Raw genomic sequence first — 19,361 nt, forward strand, 5'->3', positions numbered from 1 at the left:
GCTGCACACGCCCAGGGCTCACGTCAGGAGCCCTCCCGCTGAAGAAGGGTCCCCACGCCTGGTTCACGAAAAGGCCAGCCTGCACCTTTCTCAATCCCTCCAAGACAGGCGAGGCCCTAGCCCAATAGAAGCCAGGAGGCCCTTTCTCAAAGACAGTTTATTTACAGGCCAAGGAGCCTCCGCCCCACCCACTCCCTTCCTGAGCAAAGACTGACCAAACATAGGTGGTGCCCCACCTCTTCACAAGCTTTGGCAGGTATCCTCAAGGACCCAAGCAGAGCCCTCCCTGGTGTGGAGAAACAGGCCGAGCCAGGTACCCCTATCAGCTCCTGCCTCGCAGCTGCCCATCAGCCACAATCCGCCAGTCACTGCCTCCAGCCATGCGCTGGGGGCCCGGGGGATGGGCCCGCTCTCCTGATTAGGGCTGGGGCTCTGAAGTGTCTCCTTCCCTCTACCCCCACACCTTCGGGCGGCTGGGCAGCCTCAGACCCAAAGCAGCCCAAGACTAGCCAGGGCAAAGCTTCTTGGGGGAAGGGCCTGCTTAGGTGGCTGGTGGGTTGGGGAGGCCTGGGCCTGGCAGGGCCCCCAGAGGAAGATTGTCATCCGTCTATGTCCCAGCTGAAAAGGTGATGCTTCACCAGCATGTCCTGAACACCCTCCTTCAGGGGTTTCTTCTCCTCCTGCACACAAGGATGGCCCCTCACTCACCAGCCTCGGGGAGCACAGAGCAGGGAAGCCCAGGGTGGGGCCCTGCCTCAGTCGCCCCAGGAGCCCACCTGCCCAGTGGTCAACACAGACGCCCTGCCCACTAGAGCCCCTCAGGAAAGGACTCGCCAAGACCACCCACCTCTCTCTTCGCAGGAAGTTCCCAGTCCTGGGAGAGGCTGAAGGCAAAGCAGCAGAGGACACTGGAGACAAGGAAGGTGGAGGTGAGGGACTCCCAGCCCTCAGGTCGGCTCGACCCACCCTCCCTGTCCCCTAACTCCAGGGCCACTCCCCACCAGGGCATGGGCCAGGCCTCACCGGAGTTCACACTTGATCTGGACCCAGCCAGGGCTGCGCAGGAAGGACCAGGGCTGGTACCACTTCTCCACGGTGGGCAGGCTGGAGCAGAGCACCTCCAGCCACAGGTGCAGGACCTGCTCACTGGGGACAGGGCATGAGGGGGGCTGCTCCTAGACCCCACAGCAGCCCTGGCTGCCCTCCATGGGAAGGCCGGCATCTTAGTCCTTTAGGTCTGCTGTAAGGGCTGTGAGGGCTCTCCCTCCCCTGCCGGCCTGGGCCAGCCCCTTGGCACCCCCATCCCAGGCCTCACTCCAGCCAGGCCCGCCCTGCCCCTTTCTCGACACTGGGGCCTCCTCCTGGGGGCCCAGCCTTCACTCTCTGCCAAGTCTCTGTGGGAGAAGGTGATCACCCTCACAGTCTCCCGTGACCCCACCCCGGGCTCCTGCTCGCAGCCCACAGCCCTGCACAGCTCACCCCCTCAGCCTCTGCGACAAGATGCGCCCAAGGCCTCTGTCAGAGGGCACAGGCCCCTCAGCCACTGTCCTGGCCCCATCCCCGCCCTGGACTCAGGGCAGTGCCTCCTCTCTGTCCGCATCTGATGCTCACGCCCCAGTGCTGCAGCCATCCAGCCTGTGCCAAGCTGCTCTCCTAGGAAACTGCTGCATTAAAGCAGCCAGGGCCTCCCCTCCGCACACAGGTCCCACCTCACAATGCCTGGCCCGACCCAGGCAGCTCCGTGCCCTGCCCTGGTGGTTTAACAGCTTCACTTCCGGGGACACCTTCACTGGTCAGCTTGTGACAACACGGGCTTCCCTAACCCCAGGCCCTTCCCTGGCCTCAAAGCAATGCCTGGCCCTGCCCTGGGGGGAACCCCGGCATCTGGCCGACACCACTCTGCATCCCCCTCCAGTGCCTGCCCTGTCGGGACTCAGGGGCCACTCTCCCCAGGGGCTGGTGACACAGCACTGGCGCACTCGCTGGCCCGGGGCTGGTGGCGCACTCACTTGAGCCCCACGCAGATGAGGGAGCGAAGCTTCACGTCCATCTGTGCATGTGCTGCGTCATGGGTCACGTTCACTGACTGCACGGCCTGGGGGCGCCGGCTGTCACTCAGCTGTCCCCCCTGCCCAGGAAAGCCCCACCTGCCCAGGGAGGCCCCACCTACAGCCCCCTTACCCGGTAGAGCAGCTCCTCTGGGGTCAGGACTTTGCCATCTTCGTCCAACCTGAGGCAGGAAGGGACCACAGCTCCCAGTGCTGCCCCGCTGGCTGGGCCCCACCTCCCCCCAACCCCGGGCCAGCGCGCGGCGACCTGTACGTCTTACAGAGCACCAGGCGGGAGTACACCGAGTCGAAGTCTCTCTCCACCTCCCGGCCCGCTGCCTGTGGGGACGGGCTGCACATCAGGGGTGGGCAGGTGTGCCCGACTGAGCAGGCATGGCCACCCACGATGTCCCCTCCCACCAGCTCCGCAGGGCCCGGGGTGACAAGAACCTGAGAAAGGAGCCACAGGGACACCACAGGCTGGTGCAGGAGCCCTGGGAAAAGGGACAGGGGTACGGGACCCAGCCCTGGCCTACCTCCTCAATAAACAGCCAGGGGTGGCAGGCGCCACCCAGCAGGGACGGCTTCTTCAGCCCGTGTTCAAACAAGGCCTTGAGGGCCGGGCAGAGGGTCCCTCGAACAAGGTCCGTGATGCCTTCAGTCACAGAGTCGTCCCCCGCAATGGAGTACTAGGGGGGAGTGGGTCTCAGAAGTCCAGCCCCCCGCCATCCTCTCGGCACATGTCCCTGCTAGGAGGGTCCAGGCAGGTGCAGCCCCCCGGGTCGGCATGGCCCCTTACCTCTTTGCTCCGCTCATCCAGGACTTCCACAAACTTGGCTGGAAACCAGCCTGTGGGAGAAGCAGGCCCTGTGAGGAGCTGTACTGACCTCCAGCCCCACTGCACCATCAGTGCTGAGGGGCAGAGACGTGTGGTCCCCGCAGGCCGACTGGGCCAGAGGGCCTGACTCCTGCTGAGGCCAGGGGGCGCGGGCTGGGTCTCCAGTAGGCAGTGGCTCACAGCAAGGAAGGACAGGGACACAGCAGAGACCACGCTCCTTCCCCTCCCCACCACGCTCCCACCACACCTCCTGCCACGCCTGTTGGTGGACACCAGGACTCCCAGTCCACCGTGCAGCTATCCCCCCGCCCCTGAACCTCTGGGGCAGCCACACTCACCTCGCAGGCCATTCAGCTCCCCCACCCAGCAGTGCTCATCCTTCTGGGAAATGATCTGCGGGGGCGGGGACAATGGCCCAGAGCTTTGTTTCCCCCAGGCCGGCACCTCTCACACACAGTCTGATTCCCTCTCACAGCTCTGCCGGCCCAGATACCCGTTTGCCAGAAGCTCTTGGCAGGCAGGCAAAGGTTGGGGAGGGCATGGCAGGTGGCAGAGCTGACGCCTGCTCCCAACCGCCAGCTCCACGGCTGCTCCGGGGCTGCAGCAGGGCAGCCTGTCGGGTGGGGGACAGTTTCCGAACCATGTCCCCACGTACTGTGATGATGTCATTCTTTCGGAAGCCCAGCTCGTCATCGTCGTGTCGCTCAAAGTCCAGCAGGGCCTTGGCGCGGCGCCTGTGGCTGCGTGAACATGCCACGTAGTTCTCATGGTCCCGCTGGTGGCTCTCCGTGCTGTAGTCCGGGGCCAGCTCCTGCCAAGCAGGACCAAGGCAGGGGTAGGGACAGAAAGGCCCGCCAGCCTGGACCTTGGCCCCCAGAGTGGGGCTGGGCAGGAAAGCCCACGGGCTCGGAGATCACCTAAGGGCTGGGTAGCACAAGACTCACTGGGGGAGTGGACAGGCGCCTGCTACTCACCACACTACAGTTCTTGGGGTCTGTGCACTGGAAATGGCGGGCCACGCGCAAGATGGCTTCCCGGAGGTCGGCCACCAGCTCCGTCTGCTTGATGTTCTTTGCTTTGAGCGCCTCCAGGTCATCCTCCCCTGGGGGGCAGTAGGGCTGTAGCGACCATGGACCCTCCTTCCACACATTCCCTGCCCTCTGAGCTGCCCACCCTGGAGTGTGGGATGACAGCTCACACCTGGGCCTGCACCCCGCCCCGTCAGCAGCATGTCCTCACCAAAGAGCAAGGAGGTGATGCCGGACTTCCTCCGCTGGGCCCTGCGTCGAACCACCTGCGGGCAGGGAGAGCAGCTCAGCGGAGCCCTGGGTGCCTGGCGCCAGTTGAGCTGAGGGCGCCTCAGCCCGGAAGAAGCCAACAGCTATGGTGCCCCCCACATGGCGGCCTTGAGTCAGCATTCACTGTGCTGCCTCATGGCTGCTTCCCAGGCACCACCAGGCAGGGTCTGAGGGTCAAGGAACGTAGTCAGCTCAGAGCTGTGTCATGTCCCACCATGCCGGCCGGGGCACCCAGTGCATAGAGCCCCAGGAGGACCAGGCCTGCAGCCCAGTGTGGTCCGACTGGGCCCTGCAAGGCCTAAGGTGCTGAGCAGGGTGGAGCGGGGTGGCAGGGTGGGGAATGGGCAGTCAGCTCCTGCAGCCTCTCACATGGGGCTTCTCGTGATGGCCGTGGGGGCCTCCTCCCTCATGGCCCACCTGAGAGAGATGGGTGGTAGTGCTGGTCGCCAGGAGCTGGCCCTGGTCTGCAATGAGGTAGGCCAGGTGCTTGCGGCGCTGGGTCTCCACAGCCACGTCCGTCAGGGAGCCTGCCAGCCGCATGGCCACCCCCAGCAGCAGCTCCGCATCTTCTATCTGTGATGGAATATCTGACAGCGTGTTGAAAATGGAGGCTGAGTTCTCGGACTGGATCAGCTCCTCCTCCTAGGCCAGGCAAGGACGGATGAGGGACTGTCACTGCCAGGCCTCAGACCCCCCGTGGCCCCACTGACCATCCTCAGAGACCCATTCCTGTGGTCCTGCCGCCAGGGGCCTGGGACCGCACCGCACTGAAGCCTGGCTGGGGCAGAGGTGTGTGGGGAAGGAGGGCAGGGCTCCTCTGCCAACCACCACTGGGGCTCGGGGGTGGGACCCTACTGCATCCACCCAGGAGGGGCAGCAGACAGTGACTCTGACCCGCAGGGCCTGGCCCGGGCACCTTGAGGTGCAGCATGCCCAGTGCAGTCTGGAACAGCACCAGGGAACCCTCGTAGAAAAACAGGTCCCAGATGCGCAGCAGCAGCTTCAGGGGCACCACGCTGGCGAACGCCGTGAGGAACCAGTGCAGCGTGATCAGGGACAGCTCTGTGGACACAACCGCCCCCAGCCGGGATCAGGGACAGCTCTGTGGACACAACCACCCCCAGCTGAGACCAGGGACAGCTCTGTGGACACAACCGCCCCCAGCCGGGATCAGGGACAGTTCTGTGGACACAACCGCCCCCAGCTGGGATCAGGGACAGCTCTGTGGAAACAACTGCACCCGGATGGGACCAGGGACAGCTCTGGATACAACTGCACCCAGGCTGGGACAAGGGACAGCCGGAGAGAAGGGCGTGCCCAGGCCCTCGACCCCATAGTAGCAAAAGGCCTTGTCTGCTCAGAGAGGAGAGAAGGACAGAGCGTCAGGGAATGTCAGAGAAGAAAATGGCAGTGCAGAGCGCTCATGGCTGTGTGGCACCCAGCCAGCAGTCACGAGGGCCTCGTCCTCGGCTGACTATCCAGGCCCCAGGTCTTCAGGATCTGAACCACTCTCCAGGCCCTCCGCCCCTGAAAAAAGGGTGGAACAGTCCCCGTACCGATGTCATGTTCCTGGAGCAGCTTGTCCAGCCGAGGCAGATACTGGACGATGAGGTGGCGCAGGACGCGCTGGTCCGTCTGCACACCCAGAAGGGTGGTGCTGAAGTAGGAGGCAGGCAGCAGGTCCTCGACGATGGCACACATCATCCAGAAGGCGTCCTCCTCCTCCAGGAACAGGAGGAGACAGGCGGCCACCTTGCCAGGGATGGGAAGGACGGGGCCTCTAACCATGTCTTCATTCAAATTAGAAAGCTCAACCCCCGAGACGACTGGGAAAAGGACGGCCTCTCTGGGCAAACATGCAGCCATCCTCTGCTCTCTGCTTGCCCAGAGGAGCCCTGGCTGGACCTCAGCCCCGGTGCTCACCCTGCTAGACTGACCATCTGCAGCAGCCCCGGCCTCCCAGCCCAACCCATCCCCCAATCCTTGCCCTGAGGGTGACATCTGAGGAACACCCTCCCCGCCCCCCCCCCCCGCCCAGCCGCCTGCCTGGCTGCAGCCCCTGGTCATGCTCACCACGCCTGTGTCCCCTGCCTGGCTGGCTGCACCTGCTGGCCGTGCTCACCACACCTGTGCCCTCCGCCTGTCTGGCTGCAGCTCCTGGTCATGCTCACCACGCCCACGCCCCCCACCTGGCTGGCTGCACCCCCTGGCCGTGCTCACCACACCTGTGCCCCCTGCCTGCCTGGCTGCACCTCCTGGCTGTGCTCACCACACCTGTGCCGCCTACCCGGCTGGCTGTACCGCCTGGCCATGCTCACCATGCCTGTGCCCTGGCAGTAGCCAATGTCGGGGTAGAGCCAGGCCAGGGCCCGGAGGATCCTGCGCAGACGTGGCACCCCGATGCTGCTCACGTTGGCGAAGCAGGCGTTGCCCGGCATGGTGCGGAGCAGGTCCTTCTCGATCTGTTGGGCACCCACACCACACCCACCCCACAGACCTGTGAGACCTGGCGGCAGGCCTGAGAAAGGGTCCCCGACACCCTCTGGACTCTACTGCCGCCCTGAGACACCTATGAGGGAGGTAAAACCCCCACAGGTGTCTCTCTTGGGTGGTGGTGGCTGCGGCGGGGGGGGGGGGGGCGGGGAATTTCCCATGCTCGTTACCCTCCTCCCTTCAGGATTCCATCTCAGCTAGTGTGTGGCCCGTCCACCACATAGGCCCAGGGAACTTAAAAATACAGATTCCTGGGCCTCAGGCCTGACCTCGTTGCTGATGTTGCTGGGTGCCGCTGAGTCGCAGAGGACCTAGATGGCAGAGCAGAACTGCCCCTAGGTTTCCAAGGTGGTAATCCTTACAGAAGCAGACTGCCACCTCTCTCCTGTGGCGCAGCTGGTGGGCTCACATCACCAACCTTTCAGTTAGCAGCTGAGCACTCAGCCACTGCACCACCAGGATACTGAATGAGAATCTCTGGATGAGGCCTGGAAATCTGTATCTAAAATCCTCCCTAGCTGACCTCATGTACACCCAGGTTTGGGGCCCAGTCTCCTCCACATCCTTCCACAGCACTGGTGGCCTCTGAGACCATTCTCCCTGTGGTCTACGGAGGACCCAGGCAGGATCCGGCTTCCTCCACACACAGGTGTGTGTGGGTGAAAGGGCTGCTCAGGTAGCTAGCACCCTGAGGTACTCTCCCCTCCCCCCCTACCATGGAGGGGCCACGAGACCCAGGAGTGAGCGCCCAGGAACCCAGCAGGCCAGCCCCCGCTGCTGGCCGCACCTCCAAACTGATCTGAGAACAGTCTTGGCCTCACCTGCTTGGCAGCAATGGTCTCGTCGTTGGAGCTGTTCTTCACAGTCTCGCGGTACGACAGCTCTGAGTTGTGCTTCTTCTGCAGGGCCCCCGAGAGCCGCATCCACAGCTGGGGAGGGGCCAGCACTCAGCTCTCCTGTGACCCTGAGCCCGGGACGCCTCCCACCCACTCCAGCTCCACGGCCACCCCACCTGGGGCCTCATGCTGTGGGGGATGCCAGCCAGCACCAGGGAGCGCAGCTTCTCTGAGCGGGGCAGGGAGATGGCGATCTTGTCCCAGGTGAGGTCCCCCACGTCATGGTTATGGGTGAACTCCAGGTGGGCCTGCCACTTCAGTGTCTGCTGAGGCTCCTCTACTAGTGAGGAACCCGGGAGCCTGCTGGAGCTGGGGTCGGCATCTGTGGGAAGGCCAGGAGGGCGGGAGTGACGCAGGAACCAAGTGCAGGCTGACATCCTCCAAGGCAGCCGGCATCTGGCCTCACAGGGCTTGGGTGTTACAACCGCAGCCCAGACCCTCCCCCAAGGCCAGACTCACCTTTCCGCACTTACCTGACGGCTCCGGTGCACCCCGTGAAGGCTCCTACCTGCACACTGAACCCCTCCATCTCTCCCCACACTACCCCTGTTGCAAGAGAACCTCCCCACTCCCGCCACCACCACCTCACTCTCCAGCTGCTCAAGCCCGAAGCGTGGCATCAGCTGTGGCTCTTACTTCACTCACACAGTAAACCCTGCTGTCTTGTCTTGCAGAACCTCTGGCCACTTGGTGTCACCTCCCCTCATCCAAGCCATCATCTGTCATCTGGGTCACCACAGTAGCCTGGCCGTTCCCACCTCAGCCCCACTGAAGGCTGCTCTCCACAGTCAGGGCGGCCCTTCTAAAAAGTCAGCCAGATCGCATCACTGCTCAGGACGCTCTCACTCAGACCAAAGCCAAAGGCTTACGAGGTGCCATGAATCCTCCTCCCTGTCCTCACTTCCTGCTCCCTCCACTCCAGTGACATGTCCTTCTTGCTATTCCCCACCACACCCACTTCCACCACAGGGCACAGGGCCTTTGCACTGAGTATTCCCCTCCCCCAGAATTGCTCACCACCACCACCCCCCCACCCCCACCCCTTGCTTCCTTCCTTCCTGTCTCTGTTCAAATGGCTCCTTCTTGGAGAGCTTTCTTTGACCCCGATATAAAATCCTACCTCCCCTCTTCTCTATCCCAATTCTTTTCATAGCTCTTCTTTCCCCCACCATATTTTAATAGATGTGTCTCCGCTTCCACAATGGGAACTCCACAGGGCCAAGGCTGCCTTCTCTTTTGCCTGAGGCCCTGGGGATGGAGCAGCGAACAGTGCGCAGCCCACGGCTAACTTCCATTAGCTGTGGAATGAACCAGGACAAGGCTCTCCTGTGCAACTCAGCCATCTCTGTGCGGATTCGCCTCACACCAAACCTCATCCTCATTCAGCCTAACGCCAAACCTTGTTTAAATGTCAATGAGTCTGCAAATCATAAAATGCACACATTTTAAATGTACACCTTGATAAGCGTCAATAAACAAATGTATAACCCTTGTCTCCATCACGACACAGAATCATGCTAGAAAGTTCCCTGGGTCCCTCTCAACCCTAGCTTATAACCTCCAAATATCTGCTCGCAAACTAGAAGAACAAGGACAGCTTATGTCAGAACTGGAAATATGAGGGACCAGAAGGTGACTGGTTTCAGCCAATTAACATGCTCTTGTCCTGATTATATCCTGGTGACAGGCTACCCTGGGTTCCGGCAGACGCTTCCCAGTAGGCCACGTGGGCACCAAAAGGTCTATTTATGGTAGAAAACAATGGAAATGGCCCAGAGGTCCACTTACAGGAAACTGGCTATAAAGCCATACAATAAATCCACTATCATGGGATATTATGCAGCCAGTGAAAGCCATTAAAGTTGTATATCCTAAAGGGATCTCAGCCAACGTGGGAAAATGAGCATGGTGTAACGGTAAGTGATATAAAAAAAAAAAAATAAGAGCACTATAAAAATGTGGAAATGATATAATCTTAGTTATGAAAAGTATGTATAATAGAGACACACACACGCACACTCACACACATACACAGCCACACTGTCGGCAGTTATTTCCGGGTTGTGGGTATGACATACACACACACACAGCCAGATTGTCAGCAGTTATTTCCAGGTTGTGGGTATAATAGACACACACACACATGCAGCCAGATTGTGGGCAGTTATTTCTGGGTTGTGGGTATAACAGACACACACAGCCAGGTTGCCAGCAGTCATTTCCAGGTTGTGGGTATCACAGACACACACACACACACACACAGCCAGGTTGCCAGCAGTCATTTCCAGGTTGTGGGTATCACAGACACAGACACAGACACACACACACACACACACACAGCCAGACTGCCAGCAGTTATTTCTGGGTTGTGGGTATAACAGACAGACAGACACGGCCAGGTTGCCTGCAGTTATTTCCGAGTTGTGGGTATAACAGACAGACAGACACGGCCAGGTTGCCTGCAGTTATTTCCAGGTTGTGCGTATGATAGACACACACACACAGAGCCAGATTGCCAGCAGTTATTTCCAGGTTGTGGGTATAACAGACAGACAGACACAGCCAGGTTGCCAGCAGTCATTTCCAGGTTGTGGGTATGACACACACACACACACACACACACACACACACACAGAGCCAGATTGCCAGCAGTTATTTCCGGGTTGTGGGTATAATAGACACACACACACAGCCAGATTGCAGCAGTCATTTCCAGGTTGTGGGTATGACACACACACACACACACACACACACACACACACACAGCCAGGTTGCCAGCAGTCATTTCCAGGTTGTGGGTATGACACACACACACACACACACACACACACAGAGCCAGATTGCCAGCAGTTATTTCCGGGTTGTGGGTATAATAGACACACACACACAGCCAGATTGCAGCAGTCATTTCCAGGTTGTGGGTATAACAGACAGACAGACACACACGCAGTCAGACTGTGGCAGTCATTTCTGGGTTGTGGGTATAACAGACACGCACACACAGAGTCAGACTGCAGCAGTCATTTCTGGATTGTGGGTATAACAGAGAGAGAGAGAGACACACACACAGCCAGGTTGCCAGCAGCCATTTCCGGGTTGTGGGTATAACAGACAGACAGACAGACACACACACAGAGTCAGATTGTGGCAGTCATTTCTGGGTCGTGGGTATAACAGACACGCACACACAGAGTCAGACTGCGGCAGTCATTTCTGGATCGTGGGTATAATAGGCACACGCACACACACAGCGAGAGTGCCGGCAGCCATTTCCTGGTTGTAGGTATAACAGACACACATGCTTACAGCCACACTGCGGCAGTCATTTCTGGGTTGTGGGTATAACAGACAGAAAGACAGACACACACACACGCACAGCCAGATTGTGGCAGTCATTTCCGGGTTGTGGGTATAATAGACACACACACACAGACAGATTGCAGCAATCATTTCTGGGTTTTGGATATAACAGACATAGACACACACACACCCATATTGCATCAGTCATTTCCGGGTTGTGGGCGTAACAGACACGTACACACATACACCCCCAGCCAGACTGCCAGCAGTCATTTCTGAGTTGTGGGTACGACCCACACACACAGTCAGATTGCAGGCAGCCATTTCCGGGTTGTGGGTATGACACACACACACACAAAGAGCACCAGATTGTGGCAGTCATTTCTGGGTTGTAGGTATAATAGACACATACACACACACACCCCCAGCCAGACTGCCAGCAGTCATTTCCAGGTTGTGGGTATAACAGACACACACATAGCCATATTGTGGCAGTCATTTCCAGGTTGTGGGGTATAACAGACACACACACACACAAAGCCAGATTGCAGCAGTCATTTCCAGGTTGTGGGTATAACAGTCACACTCACACACATACACACAGACCCAGCCAGCCAGGTTGCAGCAGTCACTTCCAGGTTGTGGGTATAACACACAGGTACACCCGCCCACACTCAGCCAGCCAGGTTGCAGCAGTCATTTCCGGGTTCTGGGATTATGGGTTAATCCTGTTTTCATCTTTATTCTTTGCTGTTATTTTTCAGCTTCTCTACCATGAACATCATTACTCTATCAGAAAAGATCAATAAAGCTTCTCTCAAATCTGTCAGAGGTCTCTTCCTCAGATACGGTCCAGGGATCACACCCTGGGGACGAGAGTCACTGGCACCAGAGTCTTCTCCAAGGACAGCCCACCTTACCTTCCTTGTCCACGCGGAAGCCAAACTCATCGTAGCAGAACTCTGGCTGCTCCACTGAGTCTTCCTTCTAGAACCAGGATTAGGGAGAATGGTCTGTTCCCCGTCTGGGCCCATGCTAGGGCTGCACACGGTACAGGTTCTGGGACACAGCACCCACCTCCAAGGCTCTAAGGCACACCCCCCCTTCCATAAAGCCTTCTGTGGTTGTCCCTCAGCTACAGGCGCTGCTACCTCCTCTGAGCTCTCCTAGCCTTTGCCTCCTAGACCAAGGTAGGAGACACGCTTTCTGCAGGGTGCCCGGAATACAGGGGACATACATGTTTACAGATGAGTGTAGTTGCTTAATGTGCTAATACAATCCTGACATGGGAGCACACGGCCCGGCGAGCCTGGTGGAGGGTGGGACGGCCCGGCGAGCCTGGCGGAGGGCGGGACTTAATGATGTGCTGTCATCAGGGCGCCAATCGTAGCTCAAATCGTTTTTGGAATTGTTTAATTATTTTCCTCCAATTATCAAATTCCAAAATAAATTGTAATTATACAAGTTCCACTAAGGCTAAAGTCCCCTTTATTTTGTATATAAAGAAATGGGGCTCATTACGTCTGCAGCGGTAGTGTCCTGGGGTACACTAGGGGCAGCCGAGTCTGGGTAATCCGTCCTTCAGGAGGCAGTGTCTCTGAGGAATTCCGGCACACCATGATACTTTTCCTCCAACCTCAGGACTCTGAGGAGCCCTGGTGACACAGTGGTTAAGGGCTTGGCTGCTAACCAAAAGGCTGGCAGTGCCAATCCACAAGCCACTCCTTCACCCTAAGAATCACTATGTACTTGGTGCTACGACACCATCTTTGGGGGTGGCCCTTGCCCCTGTGTGAAAATGGTGGAGCGAGCCACCACTCCTGGGAACCTGCGGCGGTGGGTCCCCTTCAGCGCTACAGCCTGGCAGCACGGCTGGTGGGCCTGGCGGGTGAACTGCCCTACCTGCGCACACGTGGCCAGGATCTCCTGGGGCCATATGCTCGGGGTCAGGGCTGAGAAGGGGACACCAGCAGAAGGTGTGTGGCTTCCTAGAATCCAAGAAGAGCAGGCACAGGAGAACAATCAAGAAAATGTGGAGCATTCACAGGTAAAATTCAAGTCCGAAGGCTCCCTCCCGCCCCAGCTGCAGCACTGAAGGACTGAACCATGCAAGCAGGATGGGCAGGAACCTCCCAGACACGAACTTTGTGGGGAAAGGAAGAGAAAAAGGGGCACACTACAAAACAACCAAACTTCATCTTCTTGCCTTTTCCGTCATTTAAGAGTAAGGATTTGCCGGAGGGAGGAAGAGGGGAGAGATTCAGAAATACAGAAGCGCCGGGCTGGGAAAGATGTTTCAGTAGTTCTCCCCAGGCAGCCAAGCTTTCCTCCTTTTTCTCCACCTCTTTTACCTGGATGGTCTATTCGACCAGCAAAGGTATCACACCAGCAGGTTCCATCCACTTGGTGGGTCCTCCTGGGTAAGAGCCTCCCCTGCCCCACCCTCTCACCCAGTGTCTGGGACCCCGACACCATCCCCTTCTACCTGACATTGTGTCAGGAGGCCCGGCCAGCTCGGCAGTCCCACGCCTGAAAGTCTTAGTCTCCTAATATCTTGGAGCTGGAAGGCTCCTCGGACGTCATCTGGTCAGAAATGTCATCTCCCTGTTACGAGAAGGACACAGAGGAAAGTTACTCTAAGGCACCCCTCTCCTGGGAGTCCCTCCAGGTACCTGGCTTTTGCTGGCCCAGAGGCGGTGCGGAGGGAGGGAAGTCCTGGCCATTCAGCAAGCGAAGGGAGCTTCACACTTAAATGTTCAGTCACAATAAATCAAAGGGGAGCGCCTGCCCAGCCCCCATTTCACTAAGGCAGAGCCATATGGACCTCCTGATGCCCAGTGCTTAAGCAAATGTTTCTTTAAAAAACAAAAACACACCAAAAACCTGCCACCACCGAAACCTCTGTGACTAGGTTTCCCTGAGCCTGAGTCTGAGAAGGAATCCTTTAGAACACAGCTTCCCTGCTGAGAAAGTCCCCCACTTACCCCATATGGGGACACTCTCTCCTCTATCCTTTAAAAGCACGGCTCGACGGTCTGCTTTCCCATGTGTCCCCAGCCTCGGCTGGGAAACCACACCAGAAATTGCCATCTAACCTAAAGCTCTCCTCACTCACTCACTCTCACTGCTGCTTAGCCCACTGCCCCCCCTTCTATGTCCTCTTAAATAAGGACTCAGCAACAAAAACACAGTCCCATTCAAAATGGGCAAAATATTTGAACTGCGATTTTTCCAAAGAAGAACTACAAATGGCCAAAAGCACAGGAAAAGATGCTCAGCATCATCAGCCATTATGGCTGTGTGCTGAGTCAATTCTGACTCCTAGGGCCCTACAGGACAGAGCGGAACTGGCCCACAGGGCTTCCTAGGCTGTCATCTTTACAGGAGCAGATCACCAAGTCTTTGCTCCCACGGAGCGGCTGGTGGGTTCAAACCTCCACCTTTCGGTTAGTAGCCCAGCTCGTAACCATTGCGCCACCAGGGCTCCTTTCATTAGCCATTAAAACCCAAACCCACTACCATGGAGTTGATTCTGGCTCCTAGCAACCCTACAGCCATTAGGCATTAAAAAGCCCGTTGCTGTCAAGTCAATTCTGACCCACAGCGATTAGACGCTAACCCAAACCACCCAGTGCTGTCGAGTCGATTCTGACTCATAGCGACCCTAGACACTAAAAAAAGCAACTACAAATCCAAATCACAATGAGATACCACTGCACTGCCCACCTACCAGGATGGCTACAATGAAGAAGACAAAAACAAGCGCTGTCCAGGATGTGGAGAAAATGAAACCTTCATACATTGCTGGTGGGAGTATAAAATGGTTCATTCGTTGTGAAAAACAGTTTGGCAGTTCTTCAAAAAGTTAAACGGAGGGTTACCAGAAAGAACTGAAAACATCTTCACACAAAACCCAGTACATGGATCTTAAAAGCAGCATTATCCATTACAGCCAAAAAGTGGAAACCATCCAGACGTCCCTCAGCTGACGAACGGATGAACAAAACGTGGTAACCCACACAGCGGAATACTATTCAGCCCCAAACAGGAACGAAGCACTGACAGACACTACAACTTGGATGAACCCTGAAGGCGTCTGCTATGTGAAAGAAGCTGACACAGAGGGGCATGTTGCTTTTATACAAAATGTCCAGAACAGGCAAATCTGTAGGCAGAAAGCAGATTAGGGGTGCCAGGGCTCAGGGGGACAGGGATGGGGCGTGACTACTGATGGGTACCCGGTTTCTTGCGGTGGTGATGAGACGTTCTAGAATTGGACAGTGGTAATAGCTGCACGGCTCTGTGAGCACCAGAAACCACTGAACTGTACAGTGAAACCTGTGAGAGCCAGAACTCGACGAGACTGCCTTGTTTTTCCAGGTTTCACAAGTTTCCCGTCTTTGACAGGATACAGTCATCACTTTAGTGGAAAATATTTACGTTTTCCTTCTCTGACAGGTTTCCACTTTACACAGGTTCTGGCTTTTGCATATTTTATTGCATATTGTAAAAATGGTGAATTTTATGGTCTGTGAATCGTATTTCAGTTAAAAAAAATAAGGAAAGCCATCAACTGAGGACTCAGTACTGGAGCCTCCCTCTAGCTTTCTAACTTCCTATTTCTAAGTTCTTGCTCGTATTAAAATGAGAATCTATTATTAGTCACTTGAGCTTCAACAGAACATAGCATTTTTATTAAATTTCTTAACCTTTTTCTGAATATTAAGTCTTTTACTTCTAACTGTGGAAGGAAAGGCTGACCCATGAAAATGAAGTAACACAGAAGATGTGGTTGAGACAGTCTGGGACGAGCTGTCTTCTAGTTTTTGAAATCATACTTCATCTAGGTCTGGCCCTGAAGTTTTTCCTTGGCCATTTTTCAGATGACAACTGTCATTCTGGCCCACAGCTACATCACCCAGGCTCCCACCTACACCCTGGAGAAGATGAACCCTTGTCACAGCTGCAGGGTTATCAGTCCCCCGCCTGCAGCTTCTGGGTGAGGCGCACATCCTGACATCGTCAGTTGCAGTAGATTACTTACTTTTGTGTATGGCCCTTCTAGCCATGGTCTTGTAACTCCCACCCAGGTGACTGGGTGGGACTGTGTGATAGGGTAATTGTGGCCTACCAATTCCAAAGCAGAGAGGAGGATCCTACCACCACCAAGAAAGAACAGCCAGGAACCGAGAGCGCATACTTTGGACCCAGCTTCTCCCTGTGCTGAGAAGCTCCTGGAAGCAGGAGACAAGACAGACAAACAAAAGAGAGAGAGCTGTAACCCTGAAGACGTCGAGAAGCAGTCGCAGGAGAGACCCGGCAGCAGGAGACAGCTTGGTGGGCTTCCCAGCACATGGAGCAAGAAAACTGAGTGCCTTTGGGGAGAGGTCTACAGCCAGGAGAGGCGTGCCTACGAGCACAGTGGGGAAGAGGCTGTCCTGATGGAAGAACTGTATCCGGAATGTTCCTGAGCCTGGACTGTAACTGTTATTTCCCTAATAAATTTCATAATCGTGAGTATGGTCTGTGAGTTCTGTGCGGCCAATGCAATGAATTATCGAACCCAGCAGAGAAGTAGTGAGTGCTGTGCGAGGAACAGTCAGTGTCAGAATCGGTAAAGACGGCAGAGAGAAGTGGCTCGAGCTCGAATGGCCTTCACCTCAGGGGAGTCAGTCTTGTGCTGTTGATCTTGGCTCTCCTTCCCCCTCATGGGGTGGAAGGAGGTCAGATGCCGCCCCCAAGCTGTTTTTACAGTTAGCTTCTTTTCACCTCAGCCCTAAAATCCTTCTGGAGCTGAGGCAGCTGACGGTGAGCCCCTCACCATTTCTCTCCCCAGAAATTGAGCTGCCAGGGTTTCAAAACCTATTTTCTTCTCCTCACTCACCCAACTCCTGAAACTACCAGGGAGGGTGACCCAGCAGTTTTCCCTGTTAAGGAAATCTACAGCTGTAGGGTCCAGCGTTTTGCCCTGGTGGTGTAGTGGTTAAGAGTTACAGCTGCTAACCAAAAGGTTGGCAGTTCGAATCTACAAGCTGCTCCTTGGAAACCCTATGGGGCAGTTCCACTCTGCCCTATAGGGGTCACTAGGAGTTGGAATTGACTTGATGGCAACAGGTAACCTTCCCACATCCAGGCCCCTGGGAGCTGGGAGAAATGCGTCCTGACAGAGCTGGGGTTTTCTGTTTTACCTAGATGGAGATCACAATGTATCCTGACTTTCCCCCACTGAACAATTTATCAGGAGAATTTTCCCATGTCATGAAATATTTTTCAAAAATGCTGTTTGCAATAGTTGTGTGATGTTCTACAGAACCGATATATGATTTATGTAACCAGTCCTCAAATAACTGGATTATTAGACTATTTGCCACTGTTCATAGTTTTTCACTATTTATATTCACTATTGTTTTTTTTTTTTTATTGATAGTATTTCACTGATAATGGTTTTTCACCATTACAAATATGGCTACAATAAAAATATAATTAAAATATATGAGGATATGGTATTACGGAAAACTTATGCCAGCAGCAGTGATACAGATACTGGAAAACAGTGAGAACAGAAAAACCGGGAACGTGATTTGCTAGTATGACAGAGATAACACTCCTTCCTTCGTCACGTGGGCGAACTGCAAGCACGTAATACTCCCAGGCAGGACGTTCTCGTTCCAAGCCTCGCTTGGCTTAACTAAGCTGTGTGTGAAGCCCCAAGGTTAACTTAAAGACCAATGCTAAGTCTTCATAGCGTCGTCTTCTTTGGGATGGCCTCGTGTTCACAGGACATGGTGGCAGAGTTGCTTGCTCACAACTTTTAACATACGAGCGTGAGTTTTCAAATCTCTCCTTTTGCTGAAAAACCCAATTGCATTATATGTCCAAATATATAAATGTACAAAGTTGTTACTTTCGGCAATTATGATAAAAATTTTTAAATGGCAACAACCCAAATGCCCACTTGTAGTGAGGGAGATGGCTAAGTGAATTACAGTATGGCAATATTAGAGCACTATGCAGCAGATCGGGAGCCCTGGTGGCACAGTGGTTAAGAGCTCAGCTACTAACCAAAAGATTGGCATTTCAAATTCACCAGCTGCTCCCTGGAAACCCTATGGGGCAGATCTGCTCTGTTCTATAGGGTCACCATGAGGCAACGAGTTTAGTTTATGAAGCAGACAAAGTCCATGGGTGGTGCAAACAGTTGGCTGCCAACTAAAAGGTTGGAGGCTTAGTCCATCCAGAGTTGTCTTGGAAGAAAGCCTAGTGACCCACTTCCAAAAAACCAGCCACTGAAAACCACGTGGAGCAGAGTTCTACTCTGACACATGGCATGTGTCAGAGGCGACCCCACCGCAGCGGACTCTCTGGTTTACGCAGCAGAGAGACAAAGAGATGGATTTATACACCCCAACAGGAAAGACAGTCCAGTGAAATGGTTATGTAAACGCTAAGTTGCAGGACAGTATGTGTATGTAGACTAGTCACATTTTATAAAGATCATCACATACACACACACCAGACTATGAATACAAAGATTATTATTTTTTATTCCTTTATAGTTTTCCTATGAAGCTTTGAATGACAATTCTTCCTCAGGTGGTTCTCTGCAGTTATACCGCCTAGCTTGTTAACAATTACATTTACTGAATCTCAGTTTTCTTATCTCTAAAATGGGAGTAACAATACCTATGAGGATTAAGTGAGATGATGAAAATAAGGCGCTCAGCACACTATCTGACACATGGGAAGTATGAGGGAATTAGTGGTAGTCCTAAAAATTTCTAGAGAGTTACTATTACTAGGTGGGTAGAGCGAGGTGTACTAAAAGCTATTACGCTGAACCATAAGAAACTGCTGATATTCACCCACTATAACCCACAAAAATGACAATTTCATATGGTTCGATCTAGCATACACTAGTATGTGCCAGCTGAGATCATGAAACAGATGGCCCCCGAAGTAGTGACATGGTGGTTTGTTCTGGAAGGTCAGAGTGAGGAAGGAAAGTGGAGATGCCTACAGTGGAGTAAACGTGCTGCGTCTGGCTGTGGAGGGCAAAGGGGGCTGCTGAGAGACTTCTCGTAAGCAGCTCCTCTTTCCTAGGCCTTAGGACGCCTCCCTTCCACCCACCCACTCACTCATTCATTCAACAAACAATTACTGAGCATTACTATGAGCCAGTGGAAACCCTGGTGGCACAGTGGTTAAGAGCTACAGCTGCCAGCCAAAAAGTCAGCAGTTCGAATCCATTAGGCACTCCTTGGAAACCCTATGGGGTAGTTCTAGTCTGTCCTATAGGGTCACTATGAGTTGGAATTGACTCGACAGCAACCGGTTTTATGAGCCAGAGGAGCCCTGGTAGCATGGTGGTTAAGTGCCTGGCTGTTAACCGAAAGGTCGGTGGATCAAACCCACCAGCTGCTCTGCCCGAGAAAGATGTGACAATCTGCTTCCACAAAGATTTATAGCCTTGGAAACCCTATGGGGCAGT

General features: G+C 55.0%; 2 protein-coding genes across 6 annotated transcripts in view; both read right to left on the minus strand.

Annotated features, from left to right (window-relative positions):
- Nucleotides 1–142: 142 nt before the first annotated feature.
- On the minus strand, nt 143–13,471 carry SGSM3 (small G protein signaling modulator 3). Of its 5 annotated transcripts, none has more exons than XM_064283488.1 (21): nt 13,359–13,471; nt 12,776–12,861; nt 11,794–11,860; nt 7,690–7,895; nt 7,499–7,606; nt 6,503–6,646; nt 5,741–5,936; nt 5,101–5,246; nt 4,602–4,826; nt 4,126–4,180; nt 3,861–3,988; nt 3,542–3,697; nt 3,225–3,279; nt 2,848–2,897; nt 2,585–2,737; nt 2,317–2,387; nt 2,182–2,230; nt 2,010–2,095; nt 1,024–1,146; nt 848–908; nt 143–680 (listed from the first exon to the last, which is right to left on the minus strand). In XM_064283488.1, exons 1-21 carry the CDS (start codon nt 13,363–13,365, stop codon nt 600–602), a joined length of 2,253 nt encoding a protein of 750 aa, XP_064139558.1. In that variant the 5' UTR covers nt 13,366–13,471; the 3' UTR covers nt 143–599. The 5 variants fall into 5 exon arrangements, 4 of the variants coding, with proteins under 4 accessions (XP_064139558.1, XP_064139559.1, XP_064139560.1 ...); XM_064283489.1 differs by having other exon boundaries at nt 2,330–2,400; XM_064283490.1 differs by lacking the exons at nt 11,794–11,860; nt 12,776–12,861; nt 13,359–13,471 and adding an exon at nt 8,221–8,575.
- ADSL (adenylosuccinate lyase) overlaps nt 13,368–19,361 on the minus strand; it is a 56,631-nt gene continuing 50,637 nt past the window's right edge. The window contains exon 14 of the mRNA XM_064283493.1: nt 13,368–13,477. Coding sequence (XP_064139563.1) covers nt 13,412–13,477 — 66 coding nt within the window. The 3' untranslated portion in view covers nt 13,368–13,411. The remainder of the gene's footprint in view (nt 13,478–19,361) is intronic.

Source organism: Loxodonta africana, chromosome 4, assembly GCF_030014295.1.
Source record: "Loxodonta africana isolate mLoxAfr1 chromosome 4, mLoxAfr1.hap2, whole genome shotgun sequence".
NCBI lineage: Eukaryota > Metazoa > Chordata > Mammalia > Proboscidea > Elephantidae > Loxodonta > Loxodonta africana.